General features: G+C 38.0%; 1 protein-coding gene across 3 annotated transcripts in view; it reads right to left on the bottom strand.

Moving 5' to 3' along the window:
• LOC122794543 (claudin-16-like) overlaps positions 1-13,048 on the bottom strand; it is a 536,954-nt gene extending 523,906 nt beyond the window's left edge. The window contains exon 1 of one of the 3 annotated variants that reach the window (XM_044063025.1): positions 12,731-13,048. In XM_044063025.1, the coding sequence (XP_043918960.1) occupies positions 12,731-12,820 (90 nt within the window). In that variant the 5' untranslated portion in view covers positions 12,821-13,048. The remainder of the gene's footprint in view (positions 1-12,730) is intronic. The other 2 variants (XM_044063024.1, XM_044063023.1) reach the window with 2 other exon arrangements.
• Positions 13,049-23,288: the final 10,240 nt, after the last annotated feature.

Raw genomic sequence — 23,288 nt, 5'->3', positions numbered from 1 at the left:
ACCTCCTTGTTACCACACCCTCTAATTAACTACATCATCAGACTCCAGATCTACACTTTAACTCTGATAACTGAACCTATCTTTCCACTTACACCAGCTTCTACCATTTCTACCACCTCCTTCTTAACTCTGCACTCCCCACTACAGTCTTCGCCTATACCACCACATCCTCCTATATTTACCTTTAAAAACATACTTAATTCATTTAGCTTACTACTAACTAAGTAACCTTGATCATCATGCTTTTAAAACCTTCATCTATGTCTATTTTACTATTATTACTTCTAAACCTTTCCTATCTTCACTACCTCACCCAACCTAGAAACTGCCACCATTCACGTCTCTATCACACAACCGGCCATCAAACTTCCCCCCTCTCACACTCACCTATCTCTCCCCATCTATTTCCTATAAAACAACACTATTTCTTCTCCTACAAATTACTCACTTCTCCTAAACTCTCCATCCCCACTACTACGAATAACCCCTTCACCATCACAACAGTACCCAACCCTTTTACTAAACTACTTAATTACCTCTCCAACCACATCCTTCACCTAGCTACCTGTCTCTTATCAGGCGATATTCATCCCAACCCAGGCCCCTTTACCTCTACCACCATACACAAGCCTCTATTACTTACTTCTTTAAACTCCCAAAGCATAGTCAACAAAATAGCAACCCTCCATGCCTGGCTCACATATAATAAACCTGACATCCTATCTATCTCAGAAACATGGCTAAAACCCTCTATAAAAGACTAAATAATTCCACCTAACTACTCTATCATTAGAAAAGACAGGTCCCATAAAAGGCGGTGGTGTAGCTCTCTTATTTTCAACATCCTTGTTAATTACCCCCACGACAAACCTATTCCACAATTCAACAATGCTGAAATACTCCTCACCCTCCTACAAGTCAACAAGCATAAACACATATGTCTTGTATCTCTATATCCCCCCTGGTGACAATATCTCTACATTAGAAGACATCCTCTCTTGGCTCTCCAACAACATTAGTAATGAAACCATAATTTTAGGTGATGTAAATATCAATTGGACCTCCATTCAATCTCCAACCAACCCCTTAACATTAACCTATATAACTTCTCCCAGCTAATCAACAAGTAACTCGTCCATCTAAAACCTTTCCTGTGGCAGTATATTAGATTGGATCCTTGTCTCACACCCACACTATCACTCTGACAGCGGTATTCTTCCTAAGTGATCATTTGCCCATCTTCACTTATCGACTCCCTGCATCTCTCAATTCCCCACACTTATATTACTACCGCAACCACAAAATTTCAACCCAACAAACTTTTCAAATTCTCTAAAAGCGATTAATTGGAACAATCTAAAGACACTATCCTTAGATGATGCAGTCTCCCACTTTAACTCTACATTCTTAAAGATACTTGATTCCCAAGCCCTTAAGGACAAAGCGAATAAAAATAACTCTGCCCCTGGATTACCAAAATACATTAGCAGCCATGCGCCTCAGAGATAAAGCCTGGGCACTTTACCAGAAAATTAAGATCACCAAATCCCACATTGAATATAGAACACTGCGAAACAAAGTAAAAAAGCTTACTATCTCTGACAGACAAAATTATTTCTTTACCCTTCAAAACAATAATAAAACAAATCCACAGAGATTCTGGAAAGGAATCTCTACCCTCCTTAACCCTAGCAAACCACAAACCCCCACCCCTGATCCAAATGCCCCAGACCTAGACTTGGCTACTCAATTTAACTCCTTCTTCATTGACTCTATTAGCAAACTAACTTCCTCCTTTTCTACTTCCACCTTATCATGCAATAGCCCTCACCCTCTCCCAAAAAACCACCATGCACTTCTCTTACTTCCCCATTCCCAGCTACTAACTCTTCACCTACTCTAACTTCCTCATCATCCTTACCAGTATCAAATACTTTCCCTCCCACTCTGCTCCTTCTCATTAAAACCTATATCCACTTCTACAATAAAGAAACTCCTTGAAGCCCGGCACTAATGCACCTGATAACATCCCCTCATACTTCCTAAGCATAGCTGCTGATGGAATTGCCTATCCCATAAGCATTCTCATCAACCGCTCAATCCTGGAATGTACAGTGCCCCAACTCTGGAAACAAGCCTACATCATCCTCCATAAAGGTGGAAAACTGCAGTGTTAACAACTTCTAATTGCTATCCTGTCCCCATTTCTAAGATACTAGAGAAATGTGTCCAACTTCAACTACTACCATATCTTTTAGAAAATAACCTTCTTACATCTACACAACATGGCTTTAGGCCAAACCATAGCACCATGACAGCCCTCCTCTCCTTTCTTGAAACCATCAATAAAGCACGTGATTCCGGGAAAATTGTCTCCACCCTACTACTTGACCTTTCTAAGGCCTTTGATACTATCTCACACAGTCTGCTCCTAACTAAACTTTTCAACCTTAACCTTTCTCCCTCCTCTTTAAACTGGTTCTCCAGCTACCTATCAAACAGACACCAAGCTGTAAAATGTAAAAAAGCCACTTCCTCTTTTCTCAATACCCCACGGAGTTCCCCAAGGCTCCATACTTGGTCCTCTCCTCTTTAACATATTTATAAATGATTTTCATAAATCTATCCCATTCTCTGACATTATCCAATATGCTGACGATTCTACCATTATTTGCTCTGCCTCATCTGTCCCTAAGCTTCTAAAGCTCACACAAGAAGCTTTCTCAATTACTGAGCATTGGATGAAAACAAACCACCTAGCTCTAAACGCCTCTAAAACCAAACTCATGGTATTTACCCTCTAAAACTACTCCTTCAATACAAACAATTTCTTGATTATAAGTCAAAACAACTCAATTCTAGAACTAGTGTCCGAAACTAAGTTACTTGGTGTCCAAATTGACAACCAGCTTAATTTCAACTCTCATCTTCAACTAAATATCAAAAAAACCCACCAAAAGCTGGGTATGCTCTACTGTCAAAACCATTACCTCACAAAGACCTCTAAAATCACTCTCTCCTCTTCCTTTCTTATTCCCTCCCTGCTCTATGGCTCACCTCTCCTAACAAATCTTCAGTCCTCTCTAAAGAAACAACTTTCCTCTTGCTACAATAAGATCGCCAAGTTGCCACAGGTCATCAACCCACCACTGTTCCTCTTCAAAACTAAACTGGCTTGAACTTCCTCATCAGCTCAACTACATTCAGCTCACCCTAGCCCATAAGCTCATAAATAACCCTCTCTCTGTCCCTCCCTGTCTTCTGCTTTTAAGTTACATCTACCAGACAGAGTCTTAAGGTCTAACAACCAAAACCTACTAGAAGTACATAAACCAACACGTCCCCAGGCAAATACCTTCTATCCTCTAACCTAGCCGTCTTTGGAACTCACTCCCACCATCCATTCGTACCACCTCTAATCTTTATTCATTTAAAAATCTCTACACACACATCTAAAGTTGCAATGGGAATGTTCCTGTTCTCATCCATCATAAAAATATGGAACTCTTAATCCTTCATCCATGCTTAAGCTATTCAACAAAGCCTATTTATCTTATCATTCCCTTCATAACTACATTCATTTATAACAAAACAACTCTACCTCTCTAAAGTCATACACAACTCACATCTATTTTACCTATTTCTATTACACTGTATTATATGAATGTTACCTCAAATGCAAAATCAATGACTGTATCCTATTTTACATTTGTATAAGTATCTAAGCTATCTATTGTTTATTCCTGCCCTCTGGTTTGCTTTAAGGGCTTTTTAAATTGTTTGTACCTATTTTGTGTGTCTGTTTTTTGGAGCTTTTCTCCCCAGGACTCCATTGAAAACGGGTTCTTTTAGGCCCAATGGACTATCCTGGTAAACCAACTGCAAATAAATAAATAAATAAATAAATAATGATGCTGCAAGTTCATGTCTGAGTTCATGTAGGATGCAGCCTGGAATGCTACCGTGTCCCATGGAGGCTGTGTTTTTTACCTTTGAGAGGTCACTGATGACCAGTTCCCTAGAGATAAGGAGAGGGGGGCAGGTACTGGGGATGGCCTGATTTACTGATGGGGAACTGAGGGGTGAAGTTTTCACTGAATCTGTCAGCCAGTAGGCTGGTTATATCTACAGCATTTATGTATGTGGTGTCCTTGACCACCAGTTCTGAACAGGTCTGGGTGCTTCCTTTGTGATTGCGGTCATATCTGAAGAAGGCCTTATGATTGTCTCTAGTAGATGTGGTCAATTTGGACATGATGTTTGCTTTAGAGGATTTCACTAGTGCTCTTATTTGCTTGTTCAGGCTAAGGAGAGATTACTTCCATTTGGGCACCTGCTCCTTTTTGGTCCTAGACAGCAATTTATTCCTTTTGTTATATAGTTTATTTATTGCAGATGTCCACCAGACAGGTTTACTCTTCCTTGCAGAGGATGATTTTGTCCTGTCAGGTATTCCTGATTCCATGTATCTATATACATGCTCTTATAGTACTTTGGTGTAGATTTGGACATAGGTTCATAGGTTTATAGGAGATTACTAGGCTAATGGCTCAAGAGACCTTACAAGCCAAGCCAGTTTTACTAGATTTTACCCAATTTTCTATCCCTAGGGGAAAGATAGCAAGGATCAGCAAGTGTAGTTCTGACAATTTTTACAGACTGCCTCTGTCTATAAGGGACATAGGAACCACCCCAGGAGTGAATTTACAAATTCCCATCCATTGGTCCAGATTGCATTTGAAGGTGGTCAGTGAAGGGCTCTGCTTCACATGAATAGGAAGCCTGTTCCAGAGGAGGACCAATCCCTTGGACACATATCTGTCTCTTCAGCATGATCTAGTTGTGTCAGAGATCAGGTTTAGATCCTTGAAGAAGGTAACCCTTGTGCAATTAGTTTTGTGAATATACAACATTTCCATCAGGGCTCGGCCAGAGACTGCCTTGTAGGTTAGGCATAGATCACCCCTCAGTAATTGGTAGGAAACTGAGTACAGTAATAGGGTTTTTAATCAGTTTGCATATGACATGTTGGTTCTACCTTGAATTTATTGGTGAGAAACCTCTGAGGATGTCCCAACTGTTGCAGGTGCCTTGCGAGGTACATGCCAAAGGATGCATTGTACTCTATTATTGGTTTGATGAGGACAAAGTACAGTGGTACTATGACATCCTTATATCTGGATGCCATGCCCTTATTTATAAGCTGAGCCACATAGAAGGATTTCCTCACCACTGTGGATACATGTTGGTCAAAGTTCAGATCACTATCTATCTGAACACCCAGATCTTTCACCACTGCTCCACTCTTAGGGTGTGCTATCAGTATTGTAATTTGTAGGGGCATTTGATTTCCCAAAGGGTATTAGTTTGCATTTCTTCACATTTAGTTTGATGCCATGGCTCTAACATCAGTCTTTTGTCTGCATCAATCATTTCTGTAGGATATCAACATCATTTGGGAAGTCAATGATTGCCCTCATCTTGCAATCATCAGCAATCTTGATCAGCCAAAGGCCATCTACATTTGCCTTGACATGTTGGAAGTATATCCCAACCAAGAGGGGGCCCAACACTGATCCCAATGGTACTCCACTGGTGACTGTCCTCTTGTTGGATGTGGATTCCCCCACTCTAATAGCATGTGTCCTATCCATGAGCCATTTGGCTATCCATCTGATGATTTAGAGGTTTATGCTCAGTTTTGTGAATTTATTTATAATACCCTAGTGGGGCATTGTGTCAAATGCCTTGGCCAGGTCACTTAGGTGATATGCACTGTCTTAGTCATCCATGGCCCTGATGACCTTCTCAAAGAAGTCCACTTGACTAAGCAGGCAGGACCTGCTCTTGATGAAGTTGAACTGGGTTTGATCTAGAGTATGGAGATTTCTATATTGTTAATCAAGCCAGGATTATCCTTTCTATAGCCTTGCATGTGAGGCCTGTCATTTTTATGGGGCAATAGTTTCCTGGGTCCGTTGATGGTCCCTCCTTGTGCAGAGGGATGACTGCACTGTCCTCCACTCTACTAGGGCAAACCCTATTTGGAGACTGTGATTAAACAGAGATCCAAGTGGGTCCACTAGGTTATGTTTCAAGCTATTTAATAGGCACTCTGGAATTCTATCATGGTCAGCCTGGCCAGCTGCTTGGTCACTATCTTCACCCCACCTCCTGTATCTTACTCACATCTACTGATGGTACATCAGGAATGAGTAAGTGGTAGTGATTCAAAGATGAAAGGATACAAGGGATAAAACTGGTCCTCCATCCCTTAAGGAGAGCATCTCCTCTCAGAAATTCAAATGTTGGCAACCAGGGGCCCATAATGCATTGCCATTTAGATGTTATTACTGTAACTACTGCACCATGCTTGTCATCACTGATTAAACAAACGCAACACATGGATGAATGTACTGTACAAACCAAACATTGTTTATGTTTATGTATTTGTTTTTTACATCAGAGTTTTGGTGAGTAGCAGACCCCTCTAGAACAGACACTTTTATAGGGGATACTCATGGAGACATATGTACAGCACAGACTTTGACAAGCATACAGGACTAGTCAGCAATTATGAGAACCATAACTACACATGGTTAAATCCTTCACACTTATTACTGTCTATACTGCAGGAAGCGATATATATATATATATATATATATATATATATATATATATATATATATATATATATATATATATATATATATGTGTTTATATATATATATATATGTATATATATATATATATATATATATATGGGTCTACCTGACAACGTCAACAGCTTAGAACGCTGACAATGAGAACACCAACGCCAGAAGATCGACAACTGAGAAGACCGACAGATGAAAACACAGACGCTGAGAACACCGACATGGGAAAAGGCTGTGTAAGTATGCGGTAGTGACGGGTGTTAGGGTGCGAGTAAGGTAAGTGTGCGATATTGACGGTCTGTAGGGATAGGGGTGGGTTAAGTCAGTTAGGGTTAGGGCGTGGGTTAGGTAAGTGTGCGGTAGTGATAGTCTTTGGGTTAGGGGCGAGTTAAGTGAGTTAGGGTTAGGGCGCGGGTTAGATGAGTGTGCGATAGTGACAGTCTTTGGGTTAGGGGTGGGTTAAGTGAGTTAGGGTTAGGGCGCGGGTTAGGTAAGTGTGCAGTAGTGATAGTCTTTGGGTTAGGGGCGGGTTAAGTGAGTTAGGATTAGGGTGCGGCTTAGGTGAGTGTGCGATAGTGACGGACCTTAGGGTTAGGGTTTGGGTTAAGGTTGTAGATAGTTGTGTATGTGAGGTTTAGTGTGGGTTTGTAAGGATTTTGGTGTGCTTGTGTTGTGTGTGTGCTTTTTGGACAGGGGATTTGTTTTGTTTGTTGATTGTCTGTATTATGGTGTGTCGGGCATGTGAGGTTTCGTGTTTGTGAACTGTCGGTTATGTGGTGTCGGTGATTTCATTGTCGGTGTTGTGATGTGTCAGTGTTGTCAGGTAGACCCATACATATATATATATATATATATATATATATATATATATATATATATAAAACAAAAAAGCAGCATGGCAACGTGTCCTACTCTGTGAGTAAATAAAGTATTTCGCACATGGTAGTTTCATCGATGTCTAGGCAAACAAAATCATGTAATTGCTGAAATGATATAGAGGAAAGCTTTTGTTTGTTTTCAAAATGCAGACATGGTATAATAGCTGCAAAGTTATAGAGCTTGATTTCCCCTGTTCCAAGGTCAATTTCTGCACTGTATATTACACATATTTATGCACATTCATCAGGTAATACACATTATAGTGTTTGCAGTTTAACAATATGTACCCTACACTGGCAGTATTTATTGTATAATGTTTTAGAAAAGGCTGTGTGAGCAAAGAGTGCCAAGCACTGTTTAGATGCAGTAACGATGAAGATGGTGTATCTCATGTTTGTTACAAAAAGGACTCTCTAATGTGTATTTTTTCGTTTATGCTTTTACATTTTATTGTGACATGTATCTACTAACTCATGTGTTAGAAAATGTTATATACTTGTCAAAGTCTGCACTGTAGATATGATTCCTGGGCCCAGGATATCCCCTGTAAAAGTGTCTGCTAGAGATCAGTGTCCCATTCTTACTAAAACTCTAATTAAAATAAAATACAAATTGTATTTGGCTCATACATTGTATCCATTTATGTCTGTTGCATTTTCAATATTCCTTTTTAGCTTAACTCAACACTGCGGTGGTGGTGCTGCGGTAGTGTTGTCACCTCATAGTAAGACATTGTCCTGTTCGATTCTCAGCTAAAGCATCTTCTGTGTGGAGACATATGTGAATGGGTGTACCTTCGTTGAAGGTTGTGCATCAGGGCTGGCAACTCGGCATGTAAAAATCTACTGCCAGTCATTAGCAGACCGGAGTTCCACGTGGCGACCCCTAACCAGGAAAAGCCGAAAGACACAACAACTTTTTAGCTTAACTCACATGAACATGTAGAGTTGCCTGGGGTTTACTATCAAAATCTTGCAACTGACTAGTGTGAAATATCGTAAAATCCAATAACCAATCGTTCACATAACTGAAAGTGGGAATTAAGGAAAGTCGACAACTCAGTAATGTCGACTTTACTGAAAACACCTACACTTCCGGTTATGTGCTATGAATATTTTGCAGGGAGGCAAGTCCCCCTGCACCCCCCGCTACTTATATATACAAACTCTGAGATCGCATTACAGTGAAGGAAAGGGTAAATTTCCCGATCCCCACTATAGTATGATCTCCATGCAAAATAATGACTCCACAAGACCGAATGCACACTAGCATTTGCTCTTGTGGATTCATCATTTTAAAAATCAATGTTACAACACCTCAGGAAAGTGCCTTTCACCTTTCCAAGGTCGCATTACTGACATATGACATTTTGATGACAAACTGTTGCCTGGCTACATCATATCAGTGATACTGTGTGGCTAACGGACAGTGACTATCAGTTATCCCTTATTTGTACCTCCACAGCTTGCAACAGGCAATTCTGTTACATTCTTCATCTCTGTCTACCCCCTCCATGTGTGTGCGTGTATAAGTTGGCATCATTTGCAGATGATATTATTTTGCACCCTATAAATCCAGAAAAGGACATTTCAATATTGTGGAGCATTGTGAGACAGTTTCGAGTCTTTTCAGGATATAAAATGAATGAAGGTAAAGCAAAGGCTATAGCCATAAATTATGTACCCATACATAAATTGTTTCAGCACTACATATTCATGAAGGCACAATAAGATGAAGAATTTAGGGACTTGGATTGAAAAGGCTTCTGTTGAGGCAGCTAAGGATATGTGGGATGAGACTAAAGAAAAGATAATGCAAAAAAGTGGAAAACTGGAAGCTCTTGATTATGGCTTAGGTACCTCTCTACTAATATGACCCTCCTATGATACTCGGGAAGCAAATGGTTTGGAGTACGTGGCTAGGCTTGTAAGGGCCCTAGTGGTTGTTAGCCTAGTAACAATTTGTGAACCTGTCAAACTATGGATATGATTAGTAAGATACAAGCAGTGAAAATGTTTTTAGTCCTTATAGTTTTATACTTGGGTCAGGCATATTTAATATCAACTAGGACAGAAGTTATGGATAACAATTACTAAAGGGTTAAAGGACTTTATCTTGGAGGGGGAGAGAGAAAGAATTAAGTGGGGTAATTTTATTATTCCAGTAGAACAAGTGGTTTAGGATTACCTGATTTGAAGGGATATTTTAGAGCTACATAGTTAAGGTTCATATACATAACACAAGCAGAAGGTTATAGTTCATACTAGAAAGTAGATGATGATGAAATGTGGGGGGGGGCGTTCAAGAAAAAGGAGATTCTACCAATGATTGCTATTAGGGGTTAAGAGAGTAGGCAAGGGGGGGCTAGAATTTAATAGAGAAAACTGGCAAAGAAACTAAAGTATTGAGAGCAAATAACTAGAGAGAGAAAGGTAACAGAATGGGTAGAGACCAAGAAGACATTTAGACTGCAGGCTAGAGACTGTCTTCTCTATCAGGGACTATCACAGTATAGGCAAAAAGAAAGTGATGGAGGAATCCTGAGTGAAAGGCCTGTCCCGGTAGAGCTTTTAGTTGAATCAAGAAAAGAAGTTGCTTTTAAAAAGGGCTAATTAGTATGGCATATAAAATAATGCATGGTAAATATAAGAATCAATCAGAGAAGGTTAGAAATGATTGGGAAGAGAGACTGAAAAAAGCAGTTTACAGGGGAACAAAGGGAAGACATATGTATAGCTCCCAAATATGTGACAAAGTCCAAAAAGTATACGATTTTTGCTTGTAAGTGTTTGCATAGGTATTTCTATACCCCAAGCAGACTTCAAAGAATTTTTCCTCAGGTAGATAACAAATGTTGGAGGTGTGATGAGGAAAAAAGAGGTATCTAGGAACATATGTTTTGTGAGTGTAATGAGTTGACAGATTTTAAAAATTCCTTACAGAGTACTCTATCAGAAATATCAAGTAAGCAAATGGTTGTAACCAAGGAAATTATACTTTGGAACTGAGACATGGGATCTGAATTGTCTAGACGTAGTAGGGCCTTGTTAAGTTAATTCTGTTGCATGCCAAAAAAGCTGTTATTAGAAAAAGGAAATCAAATTCTAAACTGGCTATATTTGTAATACTGAATATTAGAAAGGGATCATTGGAAAAGGGGAGGAGCAAATTACATAGAAATAAACAGAAACTGTGGGAACAATACATGAAGAATAACGTTCATGAGGAGTGATATTCAAGAAAAGGCAGAAATTGAACAAATTATGTAATGTGGGACTGGTGGTAGTTGAAAAGAAAGAAAGGCTATGTGATGTATAATTTATGTAAAAATGTTAATATGTTTTGTTTTCTTTTACTGTATATCTGCCAATGTCTTAAGTGATAATTTGATAAAGATGTTCAAAAAAAGAATATACAACATGCATTAAACATTAAACTGAAATGTGCACATGTTTTTTTGTAAATAGGACTGCCAGCCTGCTTTGAATGTAACCAGTGAAAAACAGATTAGATCAATGCAAGATATATGTGCTATACCTAAGTATACATAAACTATAAAATAATGTCTGTGGAAACAGATTAATGAAAAATCTAAATGCACATCTGAAATATGCTACAATGCATGAACACATTAATGCAACTGATGATTTTTCTTAGCTATTCAACAGGGAAGAATATCAAAATATGAAATTGTTATGATTCTTCCATTCTCATTTGTTGTAATTGCTAGAGTTAATTGTCTTACTTCAGCAGTTCTATAAAATGATGGGGAGATGTAAACTGATAAGGTGCAAATAAATCTGGATAGAAATTATCTGTTTTTTAAAGATGCATCTAGAACTAGATTTCTGCAAAACAAACCTGTTTCAGATGCAGTCTTCTTGAATTTTTTTCACTTCTCTCAACATTGTGCAGCAAAAGAGTAAGTTTAAACATAAAAACTAACACTAAAATATTGAAAGCCATTACTTTTCAAACAGATTTATAGGTGCAGAAAATCAGGTTTATTAAACAAACTGTTGATATACATTTTCAGTTTATTCTGCTCCCTAGCTGAAGTGAACACATTTTTAAAAGAAACAACATTCTGGGTTAGTCCAGCTTTACTTTTGGTGCTTATTTTGGAATATGTTCTACTACATAGACTTTTATACACTTTTTGTTTTACCTCAGCTTCCAATAATGGGCTGTATGAAGTTTTTATGTCTAACAGTATCTAACACTACTAATGTAATAATAAAAATGTGAACAAGATTGCTTATATTTATCCCAATTGCTACTATGAGTACCCCATTTACTGCTTTGTGATGGAATGTTTTTTCTTTGACTTCCATGCTGTGATGAAATTAAATAAACTCATTTCTGGTTTTATAGAGAGCAAATAGTTGAGCTTTCATGATGCCAAATTAATAAGGCAGAAATATCTTTATTTAGTCTAAAAAGGGAAAAGTATAAATTTGCGTAGTAGAGGGTCTTGCTTTTCTCACATTTTGAGTAAATAAAACCACTGTAGTGTAATAGTCCAGCTAACAGAACAAATTAATGACTTCAGAACATTTATATAGTGCATCTGTTGCTTGCCATACACTATTAAAGTAAGTTAACATTAAACATAAAGTATGAATCATTAATTTTCATTTTGACATCCCATGTATATACTCCAGTGTACAATGCGCTGTTCTATATGTAACAAGGTGAAATTTGAAAATGAGCCCACATGTTCAGTCGACCTACATTAAGTAGTAACTGAAATAAAGTGGTGTGGATAAAGTTAGTGCACACTATAAAAACGAAGATGATATTACTCTCTTGGTGATTCCAAATAAGGAGGTCTAGTTCTAGACACAGTCTGTCAAAGTCAAGCTGATATGAATTCTTACAGTTTTTGCTTTATTGTCAATATATAATGATGTATATCTGGTTTGTCTTATGAAGTATTGTATATTTATATATTACTGAAACATATGCTGTTTCTGTTTTCAGTCTGTCGGTCATTCAGATGCTCAGATGATCTCAACAGGTTATCGTACCAAAACTCATTCTACAGGATGATCTGTTTTTTGTTTTTTTTTTTGTCAGTTAACCATACATAGTCACAAGCAGAGATCAGCAGATACATTTTCCTTAGAAAAAATAATAAAATATTTTTTGAAATATATTGCGTCTACTGAAACCTAAAATAAAATGTACCGTACCTGCCAGCAATTTGTGCACAATGCACTGATGGTAGCTCCCACAGCAAAAGCCCCACAAAGGATTGAAATAAGCGATAAATCCCCTGCCATTCCCTTTCACCATGTGTTCAAGAAGAGGGGTGGAATGAAAAAGTTAAGTCAGGACAGCAGACAAAAAATAAAGTAATGGATATTGTACTTTTCTATCTTAAATATATGGACGCTCGCAACTTAAAAACACTGATACTGGTGCAGGCACTGGGAAAACAGCCAGACTTGATGTTTGGCATTTTGGGCCTGATTAAAAAAGCAAATTCCCTAGCACTGTTGGTATTTAATTAATATTTCTTTAGAAAAGAACCAGTTGACATTAATGCAAGCTGCCCTACTGATTAAAATTCCTTCCCACTGCTGTTTTCATACAAAAAGCTCTCTACAAGTTTATAAATTACTGATGAAATCAGCTTGTGTGTCACCATACAAACCATAAATACAATAAAGTTTACAAAGCAGTGTGCAAGTGGAAACTTTTTTGATCATTTACATTCTATTAATTTGTACTGCAGTATGAAGTCAGTTCTATAGTTTGTTTTTGCATGGCACAGATAGTTCACTTAGTAATGTCCATGGTTACAACAACAACACAAAAACAACTTTTCCCTTACAATGTTTTAAAATGTATAGAGCTTTCACACTGGAACTAGTCAATGAATGTCTGTGCATCACACATATTTCAAAACAAGGTCAAATACTTTTACTTATAATGCAACCTTTAGCTTCTTGTTTCATTATTTTGCCAGTTGAAGACAAATAAAAAAAATCAGACTCACCAACAACAGGATTTTGGTATAATGAATCAGAATATGCTGGATGACTCGCAATTTTCATTTCTTAGTTTTCATATTTATGTGAAAGCAAGGCTAAATCATATATTTGCTTATTGATAACTAACCAAGTCTCACTGCTTCCTTTAATTTCTCACTGAAAACACATGTAAGCAAGACTTTAGTTACATCATCATTATTTGCATTCAGTCAGTTTATTCAGTATCCAGTTCATGACTTCAGGAAAAAGGAGCCAGAGCCTATTGTGGAATGAAACACGCCTGGACAGGATGGCAGTTCATCTCAACAAATACCCACAAAGACACTGACATACACATGCACATGGACACCCCACTCAGACACACATACTAAAATATACATATGCATGTTTACACACACACACACGCACACACACGCACACATACATACATAAACACACACACACACACACACACACACACACACACACACACACACAGAGCACAATACACCTAGCGGAAATTTTGAGCATATCCGGTTCATATGCCTGTGCCTTTGGGATGAGAGATGAAAAAGTGCCTCAGTAGAAACCCTACATAGATGTAAGAAGGGTGTGCAAAATCCATACAGAACGCACCACATTTGGGAGCCAGACTAGACAATCAAGTGTCCTGAGGCATCAGTGCTAAGCTTCACACAGTTTTACAATAATGAAAGAAAGTACAGCTTTTATTTTTTATAACTGACATACAGGAACTGGAACAATACAAGCTAAAAGTCTATGTATAAAAGATAATAAAGCTAATAAATCTTAAAAGTGGTGCTAAGCTATATATGAATGACTGAACTGTTTAAATGCCAAACATTGACACTGGCAAAAAATCCGGATTGAATATTCATATTACCGAAAACTCTTAATGACTAACCTACAGAAGATTGAAAAAAGGAAAACAAATCCTTATCTAATCTTTGCACTAAAACTCCTCTGTAACACTAAACCCTAGCTTGTCTGAATAGTGAGTGGTAGCATTACAGAACATTTGGAGCAAGGGCAGGGTTAGGGACAGCATGCAGTACCAAGGTGGACAACAACCTCAGTAACACATGCTAACCATAATTTCACACCTTACCTTAAAAAATTATTTCGGTAACAATACCAGTACATAGGACAGGCTCAGATACACAAACATGCACTAACACACATTTGAAACACTGCTTCTGACCCCTTACCTAATCATAATCTCCATAGACTGGTTCACCCACATGCTCGCGCGCACACACACACACACACACACACACACACACACACACAGACATACTAAGGCTATCCCTCTTACTCTAACCCACATACACTTACACACACACTCACATCCTTCATTAAAACTCACAAGTTTCAAAAAAAAGTCCATTCATAAAAACACATATTTACTGAATGGAACATTTGCACAAACACACTCCATTTTGCATGATCAAACAAATGTACATGTGATCAATGCTTCAGTACCTATATATATATATATATATATGTGTGTGTGTGTGTGTGTATGTGCTCGTAAAATATCAAACGGCAGGTGATAAAATGCAGTCCATTGATCATTGCAAAACAAAACCCTGGTAACTATATATATCAAGTCTGAGATGGCACTACATTGGAGAAAGGGCAAAGTCCCTGATCTATACTGTACTGTGATCCTGCACAGACAAAAAGCTGGTATGTGTGATAAGCTGACTTTCAATCAGCTGTGGCAGTTTGTTTTCTATTCAACTAGATAACTTTTCGACAACTAGTATGTATTTCTTATACACACTCGTGTGTGTGTGTGTGTGTGTGTGTGTGTGTGTGTGTGTGTGTGTGTGTGTGTGTGTGTGTATATATATATATATATATATATATATATATATATATATATGGGTCCCCTTCAGGTGATCGAACTTTTAAAAGCTCAGCTTTCATATGGTCGAGACCATATGATCAAACTTTTAAAAGTTCGAGTGGTCTGAATGTTGATCTCCTTACAACACAGAACAGGAAGATTTCCCTTTTCCACAATGTAGTGCAATCTCGGAGTTGGTATATTTAAATAACAACGGATGTGAGGGGAGCAGCCCCACAAGTTGGGGGATGCAGGGGGCTTGTCCCCCTGCTAGAAATATTTAGTTTTTTTTTTTTGTTGTTTTATTTTTTTTTTAACATGTTCGAACTTTTAAAAGTTTGATCATATGGTCTCGGCCATATGAAAGTCGAGCATTTGAAAGTTCGATCATGTCAAATAGATCCAGATATATATATATATATATATATATATATATATATATATATATATATATATATAGGTCTTGAAGCCTTTATGAATTTATGAAGAATTTATGAATGTCAAACCTTACTTGGAAGCAGCAGAACTTTACATCTGGAAACAAGGCAACAATGTGAGTTGAGCAGGTACACCTGATATAAAATACATTCTGTCTTGTTTTTAAGTAATACAGTAACTACCTTTCAATTGGATAAAAAATGCATGATAGCAAAATCGCTTTAAAGGATACTCTGATAAGTGCTCCAGTACACTGACACACAAATATGCATAGGTACACAGACTTGCCAAGAAGTAACAATTGTAAGTATGACACATCCCTCTAGCATCCCACCCACAACTAAGTGGAGAATCTGCAAAGCATGGATATCTGTTGTAATTTTGAGAACTCTTGAAATTAAGAAAAAACATAGCAAACATAAAGGAGAACAGCAATGAAACTCATTAATGTTCAGCATTATGATCACCGCTGCTGCAGTCTAAGCCATATGAATATATCCTCCATCAGGGCACTATCCACACTCCCAAGCCATTAGTCAGCTCGAGGAAAGCTGATGGAAGTTTAGCTTTGAGTGGCAAGTCATTCAGAGATCTCCTGCCACCAACAAGAGCACTCCTTTGCAGGATTTCAATGATCGATGGTTGTCTAATGATCTGGGGGGATTTCCATTTAACTTTTGTCTCAGAAAAACTTACATTTTCTGTATAAGAACCACTTTTAAGTTAGGAAAAGTGTTTAGGTTGACTCTGTTGTGGCTTTTGTGTATTTCTAAACTGGAATGTCACTTTTTTTTTACTTTTGTGGTAAAATGTTGTTAAAAGTTGTTTGAAACTATTTTTCTGTGGAAAAATGTTAATTTATTTTTTTTCTCCTGGGGTAAGTGTTTAAAGTGTTTTTCACAGTGTTTTGTTTTCTGGGAAAAGTTACTTTTTTTACATCTTATCTGTTTTACCAACTATTGCTGCTAAGTTTCCCTGGCAATCAAGCACCATTTTTAGCTTTACCGTGGAATACCATACTGGTTCCTTGGTTGGGTCTTCTTCCAGCCACAAAAAGAAAAAGATTAATAAGCAACCTTTGCCACACAGCAGACTGCTAGTTTGCGATCCACAGGTGGGTGACTCTGCTGTATCCAAAACTTGTTCTTCAGACCACTCATCTTTTTCTTCGGATCCCTCTGGTGTAGTCCCTATTTCCACCATGGATCAAGGGTTAGACACACACCCTGTGGTTGTTGGAGTCCCCTTACCGAGTAAGGGAGACCCACTCTTGTATGTCCTGGGAGAAGGGACATGGTAAGTGCCTCTGCTTAGCCACAATATTGTGTCCATCCTTGGGGGTAGCTGTTACTGGTAATACTGAATCTGTTTCTTCAGAAATTCCTGTCAAAACGAAACAGAAAACTAAACATATACCCTCTATTGTAGCCTTTACTCTGGACAGGAGTAATGTATTAGGCTTAGCTCAGGGTCTGATACAGGTTTTTGACCATTCTTTTTAAAGCTGTTTCTGGTAAGAGTAAAAGGGATTTTTCTTTCCTAAAGAAGTTCAAAAGATTAAACCTGTTGGGGGAGATGTTAAGGGACAGATGCAGTTTTATCTCCACAGATTTCTGATTCAGATTCTGGGGAGAGTGTAGTCCCTCTGAATGATTCTCTTTCTCTGAGACTACTTCCAGGATTTATCAATTCTTTCAGTGGGGAACCAATGAGGTTTCTTCATTCCACAGAAAATATTATGAATTGTTACAGCCGAAATTTCCAGAACTTTAACCTTTTCCTCCACGTCTGTTTGCCTTGGAAGATGTTTTCAATACAGCCTGCAATTTTCCTGACTGCCAGTCAACTGCCCCTAAAAACAGATAGATTATATAAAGTTCTTTAGTCTTTTAAGTGTTTATACTATATTCTCAGACCTGATCCAACAGCTATTATAGGTTCATAGGTAAGTACTATGCTACCTACCCTTGAGGGCCATTTTAAGCCTAGCCAGTTTCCCTTTTTGTGCTCAAATTATCCTATCCCATTTGGTAGAAACTGTCCTTACCCATCCAGTGGTCAATAATTATATATATTACACCTGATGAGAATATCTGGTATTGTACCATATATAATTTGAGGGGACCCATAAATTGCTTTAGTGATTCCGGCTGCTGCTGGGAAATACTAATCCTTTTCTTTCTGATGAGGATGGGAAGGCTTTTTAAAAGTTTGGCAAAAAAGTGCATGCTTCTGCAACTTTAATTTTTAGAATTCTCACTTGTTAGGGCCATATATTGAAGTTTATCCTGGCTAATCATGAAGTATGATGAATGTTTTGGCATGAGTTTTTTCCTGTGAGGAGAAATCTGCTTTTTATAATCTGTTTTGTTCTGTTTCCCGAATCACTGCTCATTGTTTAAAATGTGCCTATGATGCTGTGGATGGCATTTCCAGGGCTTCTGACACTGAAACTGTTTTGAGGAGGTTTGCCTGGCTACATTGTGGGTTCAGCAACAGTGAGAAGAAATGTCCAAAACTGATCTTTATATGGACTAAGCCCAAGATTGCTTTACTGTGTATTATTTCTTTTAACCCAGTGTACTAGTTTACATTATGTCTATATATGTATTCCAACACTTCAGGGCACCTTCCACTTATACAGCGTGTTAGCTTGAGCTGAGCTGACTAAAAATCAGGTTAGTTCACCAAGCTTTTCAGAGCTTTCTTGCCAAAGAGAAAGGAGAGGCTAAAGACATGATAAAACCATGTTAGGAGAAGGGAAAAAAAGATACACATCCACACCCAGGGGAAAAAATAAATAAAAAAAATAAGGGGAAAGGATGAGGAAGTGGCTACTGAAGCAGTGATCATTCAAACATTTACTGTTATGGTAAGTTTACTTAAACAACTGTATTAAGTTCACATTTCCACACTTTAATAGTGTTTCAAAGCTGAACTGTATCCACTGCTGCTGTAGTACATAATTCCATTGTGTCTCCTAGTATCTAGACTGTGTAGTTTCTCTGCATCTGTGTTCTAAAACCACCATTGATACACTAAGAAGGCTTTCTGGCTGCATTCTTGCGGCGGAAGTATGCTGTAGCAAACCTATTTAAGTTGAGGGCTGCTGGCTAAAAGCTTATTGTGTGTTTTATTGATTGGACTATAGGCCTTCCTGTTGTAAAACTTGTTTTTCTGATTCTATATACGCCTAGTGTTTGTGTTGGTTTGTGCTCAATTCCTCAGAGCTGCTCTTGGTTTGGCTACTTTGCCTGATAGTTACAGAGAATCTGCTGCATCTAAAGCCATTTGCTGCTAAAAGAATGAAAATAAGTATAATTTTGCACTTCTGCTGATTATTTTCTGTATTTCATAAGAATCCAGTATTATTTGTTATAGTTCTCTCACTTTAGTACATTTTCAAAGCTGAACCATTTCCAATACTGCTGCTCTAGTATTTAATTACATTGTGTCTGCCTGTTTTACAGGACTGTCATAACTAGATTGTGTGTTTTCCCAGCACTTTAGCTCTAAAACCAGTATTTTTACATTAAGAGGGTTTTCTGATTGCAGTCTTGTGGTAGAAGTCTGCTGTAGCAAACCTATCTGAGTTGGGGGCTGGTGGCTGAAAGCTTATTGCGTGTTTTACTGAATGGGTTGTAGGCCTCATTGTTGTAAAATGTATTTTTTCTGATTATATATAAGCCAGCTCAATTCCTCACCGCTGTTCTTGGTTTGACTATTTCGCTTGAGAGTTATAGAGAATCTGCTGCATCTAATGCCATCTGCTGCTAAAAGAATTGACATAGTTTTATTTTGCACTTTTGCTGATTATTTTTACTGTATTTCATAATAATCCAGTATTATTTGTTACATTTCTCACACTTTAGTAGAGTTTTAAAGCTGAACTGTTTCCACTGCTGCAGTATTACTTAATTACATTGTGTCTGCTAGATTTACAGGACTGTAGTACCTAGAGTGTGTGGTTTCCCTGCACTTGAGCTCTAAAACCATCATTTCTACATTAAGAGGGGATTTTGTTGGTATTCCTGTGGCAGAAGTGTGCTGTAGCAAATGTATCTGGGTTTGGAGCTGCTGGCTGAAATCTTATTGTGTGTTTTTCTGATTGGTCTGTACGTCTTGCAGTTGTAAAACTTGTTTTTTTCTGATTCTATATAAGCCCAGTGTTTCTGCTAGGCTGCTCTCTGCACATTAGGGGGAAGCAGTGCCTTGTATAGCTACAGATGCTTTCAGGTTGAAATTCTCCTATCTCTACAACCTTTCCCAGTCCCTCTGCTTCTCTAGTAGCATCTGAATTGCACACAGAGCAGCATCGCTTTGCAGGATAGTTGCAGCTCACACTGAGTATATCATCTGTATGCTATCATCCCAGTCCAGTTAAATCTCCCCACTCTTCTCACAGGTTAAAACCATAGTAAAAAACCTTTAACCATGTTTAGGCACTTTTCTTCTGTCTCAGTGGTCAGCCTGGTGGACATGGGCATCCTGAGTCAATGTAGCAATCGTCTCATGTATACTGACAGCCACTTAATCCTGAAACAAACCAACACAGTATGTAAGAAATGTGGTTACATAATGAAAATTGAGACATGACTCTCACATACTGAACAATCAAATGACAAACATGTTGTCAGCACATGCACATAATTTCCCTCACTAAATAAGATCTTGACACATAAACCCACATATGCAGAGGTATCACAACTAACTTACCAAAACATCAGAGGCCTCCTGTATGCTGCTTTCAGAAATCACATGCAAATAAGACCAAGTCAACATCAACCACTACACATAAAAATACACGTCACAATATCTCCACAAGCAAGCCCTTATGGCAAAACACCACACATCCAAACATCTTGGTCACAGGAGACTCCAATATGAGACACACAGATGCCCCCCTCACCAGGTTAGATAAAGAGAGGGTTCAGTCATTTGCCTGTCAGGGGCCAGGATTCACCAGATCATCTCTAAGGCACACAGGTCACTCAACCACAAGTACCAGTATGACTTAGCCATAATCCATGTTGGTGTGAATGAAGTGAGATGTACCTCCTTGGATGATATGAAGAGAGACATGATGGACCTCTCTGAATACATGTCATAGGTGGGTATCAGCCTTGCATTGAGCAGCTTTCTACCCTCACCAATAATGGTACCACAATACAAACAGAAAATAATTTACTTCAATAATTGGCTTAGCTACTGGTGTCATTCCAAGGGGATCCAGTATTTGTCTGCCTGGGATGATATTATTGAAAGACCATATTGCTTTGCCAGAGATGGTCTGCATGTGTCATTGCTAGGCTTTTAAATACTGGCCAGGGTATTAACCACCCCCATAGTGCCTATTTAGGCAGTGTCAAACCAACAAGCAGACTCCAATTCAGATTGATGACCAATCACGAGTGGAGTCCCACAGGGATCGGTCCTGGGTCCTCCCCTGTTTGGCATCTACTTCTCAGAAGTCCAGGCCAGCACGGAGGGACTCTGGCTGACCAAGTTCATAGTTGACTGCAAGCTGGGAGCCATTATTAACTCCCCAAGTGATGTACACATCCAAAAGAAAGAAGTCAGTGAGACCAATGACTGGTGTCGAAACCATGGCCTCAAGCTTAATGCCAAAAATACATCGTCGTCCCCTTTGGGAAAAACTCAGTTTCCACTAATTACCATATTGATGGTAGCCCACTGAACACTGAAGGCATTATAAGAGGTCTAGGGACACAGGTTAACAGCAACTTCTCCTTCGACCACCACCACACTGCCACTGTGGTCAGAAAGTCCTTCTATGTGGCACATCTCATTACCAAGTATTTTGCATCTAGGAAGAAAGAGGATATCACCTCTCTCTCTACTCTTTCCTCATTAGCCCAATCATCAAGTATAATGCCTCATTTGGCATGTACCTCACTAGAAAATAATAAAGCAGTGGTAAACTTTGGCTTGAAACAAAGTTAAAACCAAAGAGAACAATAAATTCAAGCCAAAGAATGTCAAACTCACTTTAACTTTAATAAAACAACAAAATAAGCAAAGCTTTTGGGCTCAGCCCTTCTTCAGTCCAACATACAAAATAACCATTCTGACATCATTTAAATAGTAAAATTAAATCATATGACTACAACCAAATCACATGATTACCATATATATATATATATATATATATATATATATATATATATATATATATATACAATAAAATTATATTGAAGTAAAAACCTTCAGATCTGTCATTTACAAAATTACATACAAGGTATAAAAATAAGGTATAAAAACTTATTTATATTGCATTTGTTTTTTCACCAGTAACTGCGATGGTGGTGCTGCGGTAGTGCTGTCGCCTGACAGTAAGACCTTGTCCCGTTCGATTCTCAGTTAGAGCGTCTTCTGTCTGGAGACATGCATGAATGGGCGTACCTTCGTTGAAGGTTGTGCGTCAGAGCTGGCAACTCGGCACATAAAAATCTACTGCCAATCATTAGCGGACCGGAGTTCCGCTGTGGCGACCCCTAACCGGGAAAAGCCGAAAGACACAACAACACAGCAACAACCAACACTGGTTTTAAACTTACAGTTGCATTAATTCCAGGAATTTTATCTGTGGCTAGCCTTATTATCCATTCATATTCTCTTGTTTCACCTACATTATTAATATTTCCCCCTCTAATATTCTTATCAATTACATCAATTACTCTATACTTAAAATCATGTGTCATATTAAAATCTAAACAGTGTTTAGCCAATGCATTTGTAGAAATCTTTCATCATATATCAGAACGGTGCTCTATGATTCTATCCTTTAACCTTCTTACTGATTTACCTACATAGAAGGCATTACATTCTGTGCAGGTAGCATGATATATTACATTTTCAGTATTACAGGTTGCAAATCTATCAAAAACTACATTTTGTAAGCTTATTGGATAATAAGGCTAGCTGCAGATAAAATTCCTGGAATTAATGCAACTGTAAGTTTAAAACCAGTGTTGGTGAAAAAACAAATGCAATATAACTTAAGTTTTTATACCTTATTTTTATACCTTGTATGTAATTTTGTAAATGATAGATCTGAAGGTTTTTACTTTAATATAATTTTATTGTATATATATATATATATATATATATATATATATATATATATATATGGTAATCATATGATTTGGTTGTGGTCATGTGACTTAATGTTACTATTTAAATGATGTCAAAATGCTTATTTTGCATGTTGCACTGAGGAAGGGCTGAGCCTGAAAGCTTTGCTTATTTTGTTGTTTTATTAAAGTTAAAGTGAGTTTACCGTTCTTTGGCTTGAATTTATTTTTCTCTATGTACCTAACTAGACACATGCAACAGCTGGAAAGGCCACAAAAGTACCTCATGAAGAGGATCCTAGGCCTTAAACACATGTCATACATGGACAGACTCAAAAAACTCCAGCTATTCTCTGTCTCATATCGTCAA

Source organism: Protopterus annectens, chromosome 2.part1 (assembly GCF_019279795.1).
Source record: "Protopterus annectens isolate FY-2018-M chromosome 2.part1, PAN1.0, whole genome shotgun sequence".
Classification (NCBI taxonomy): domain Eukaryota; kingdom Metazoa; phylum Chordata; order Ceratodontiformes; family Protopteridae; genus Protopterus; species Protopterus annectens.
This window is presented reverse-complemented; position numbering and strand designations above follow the sequence as displayed.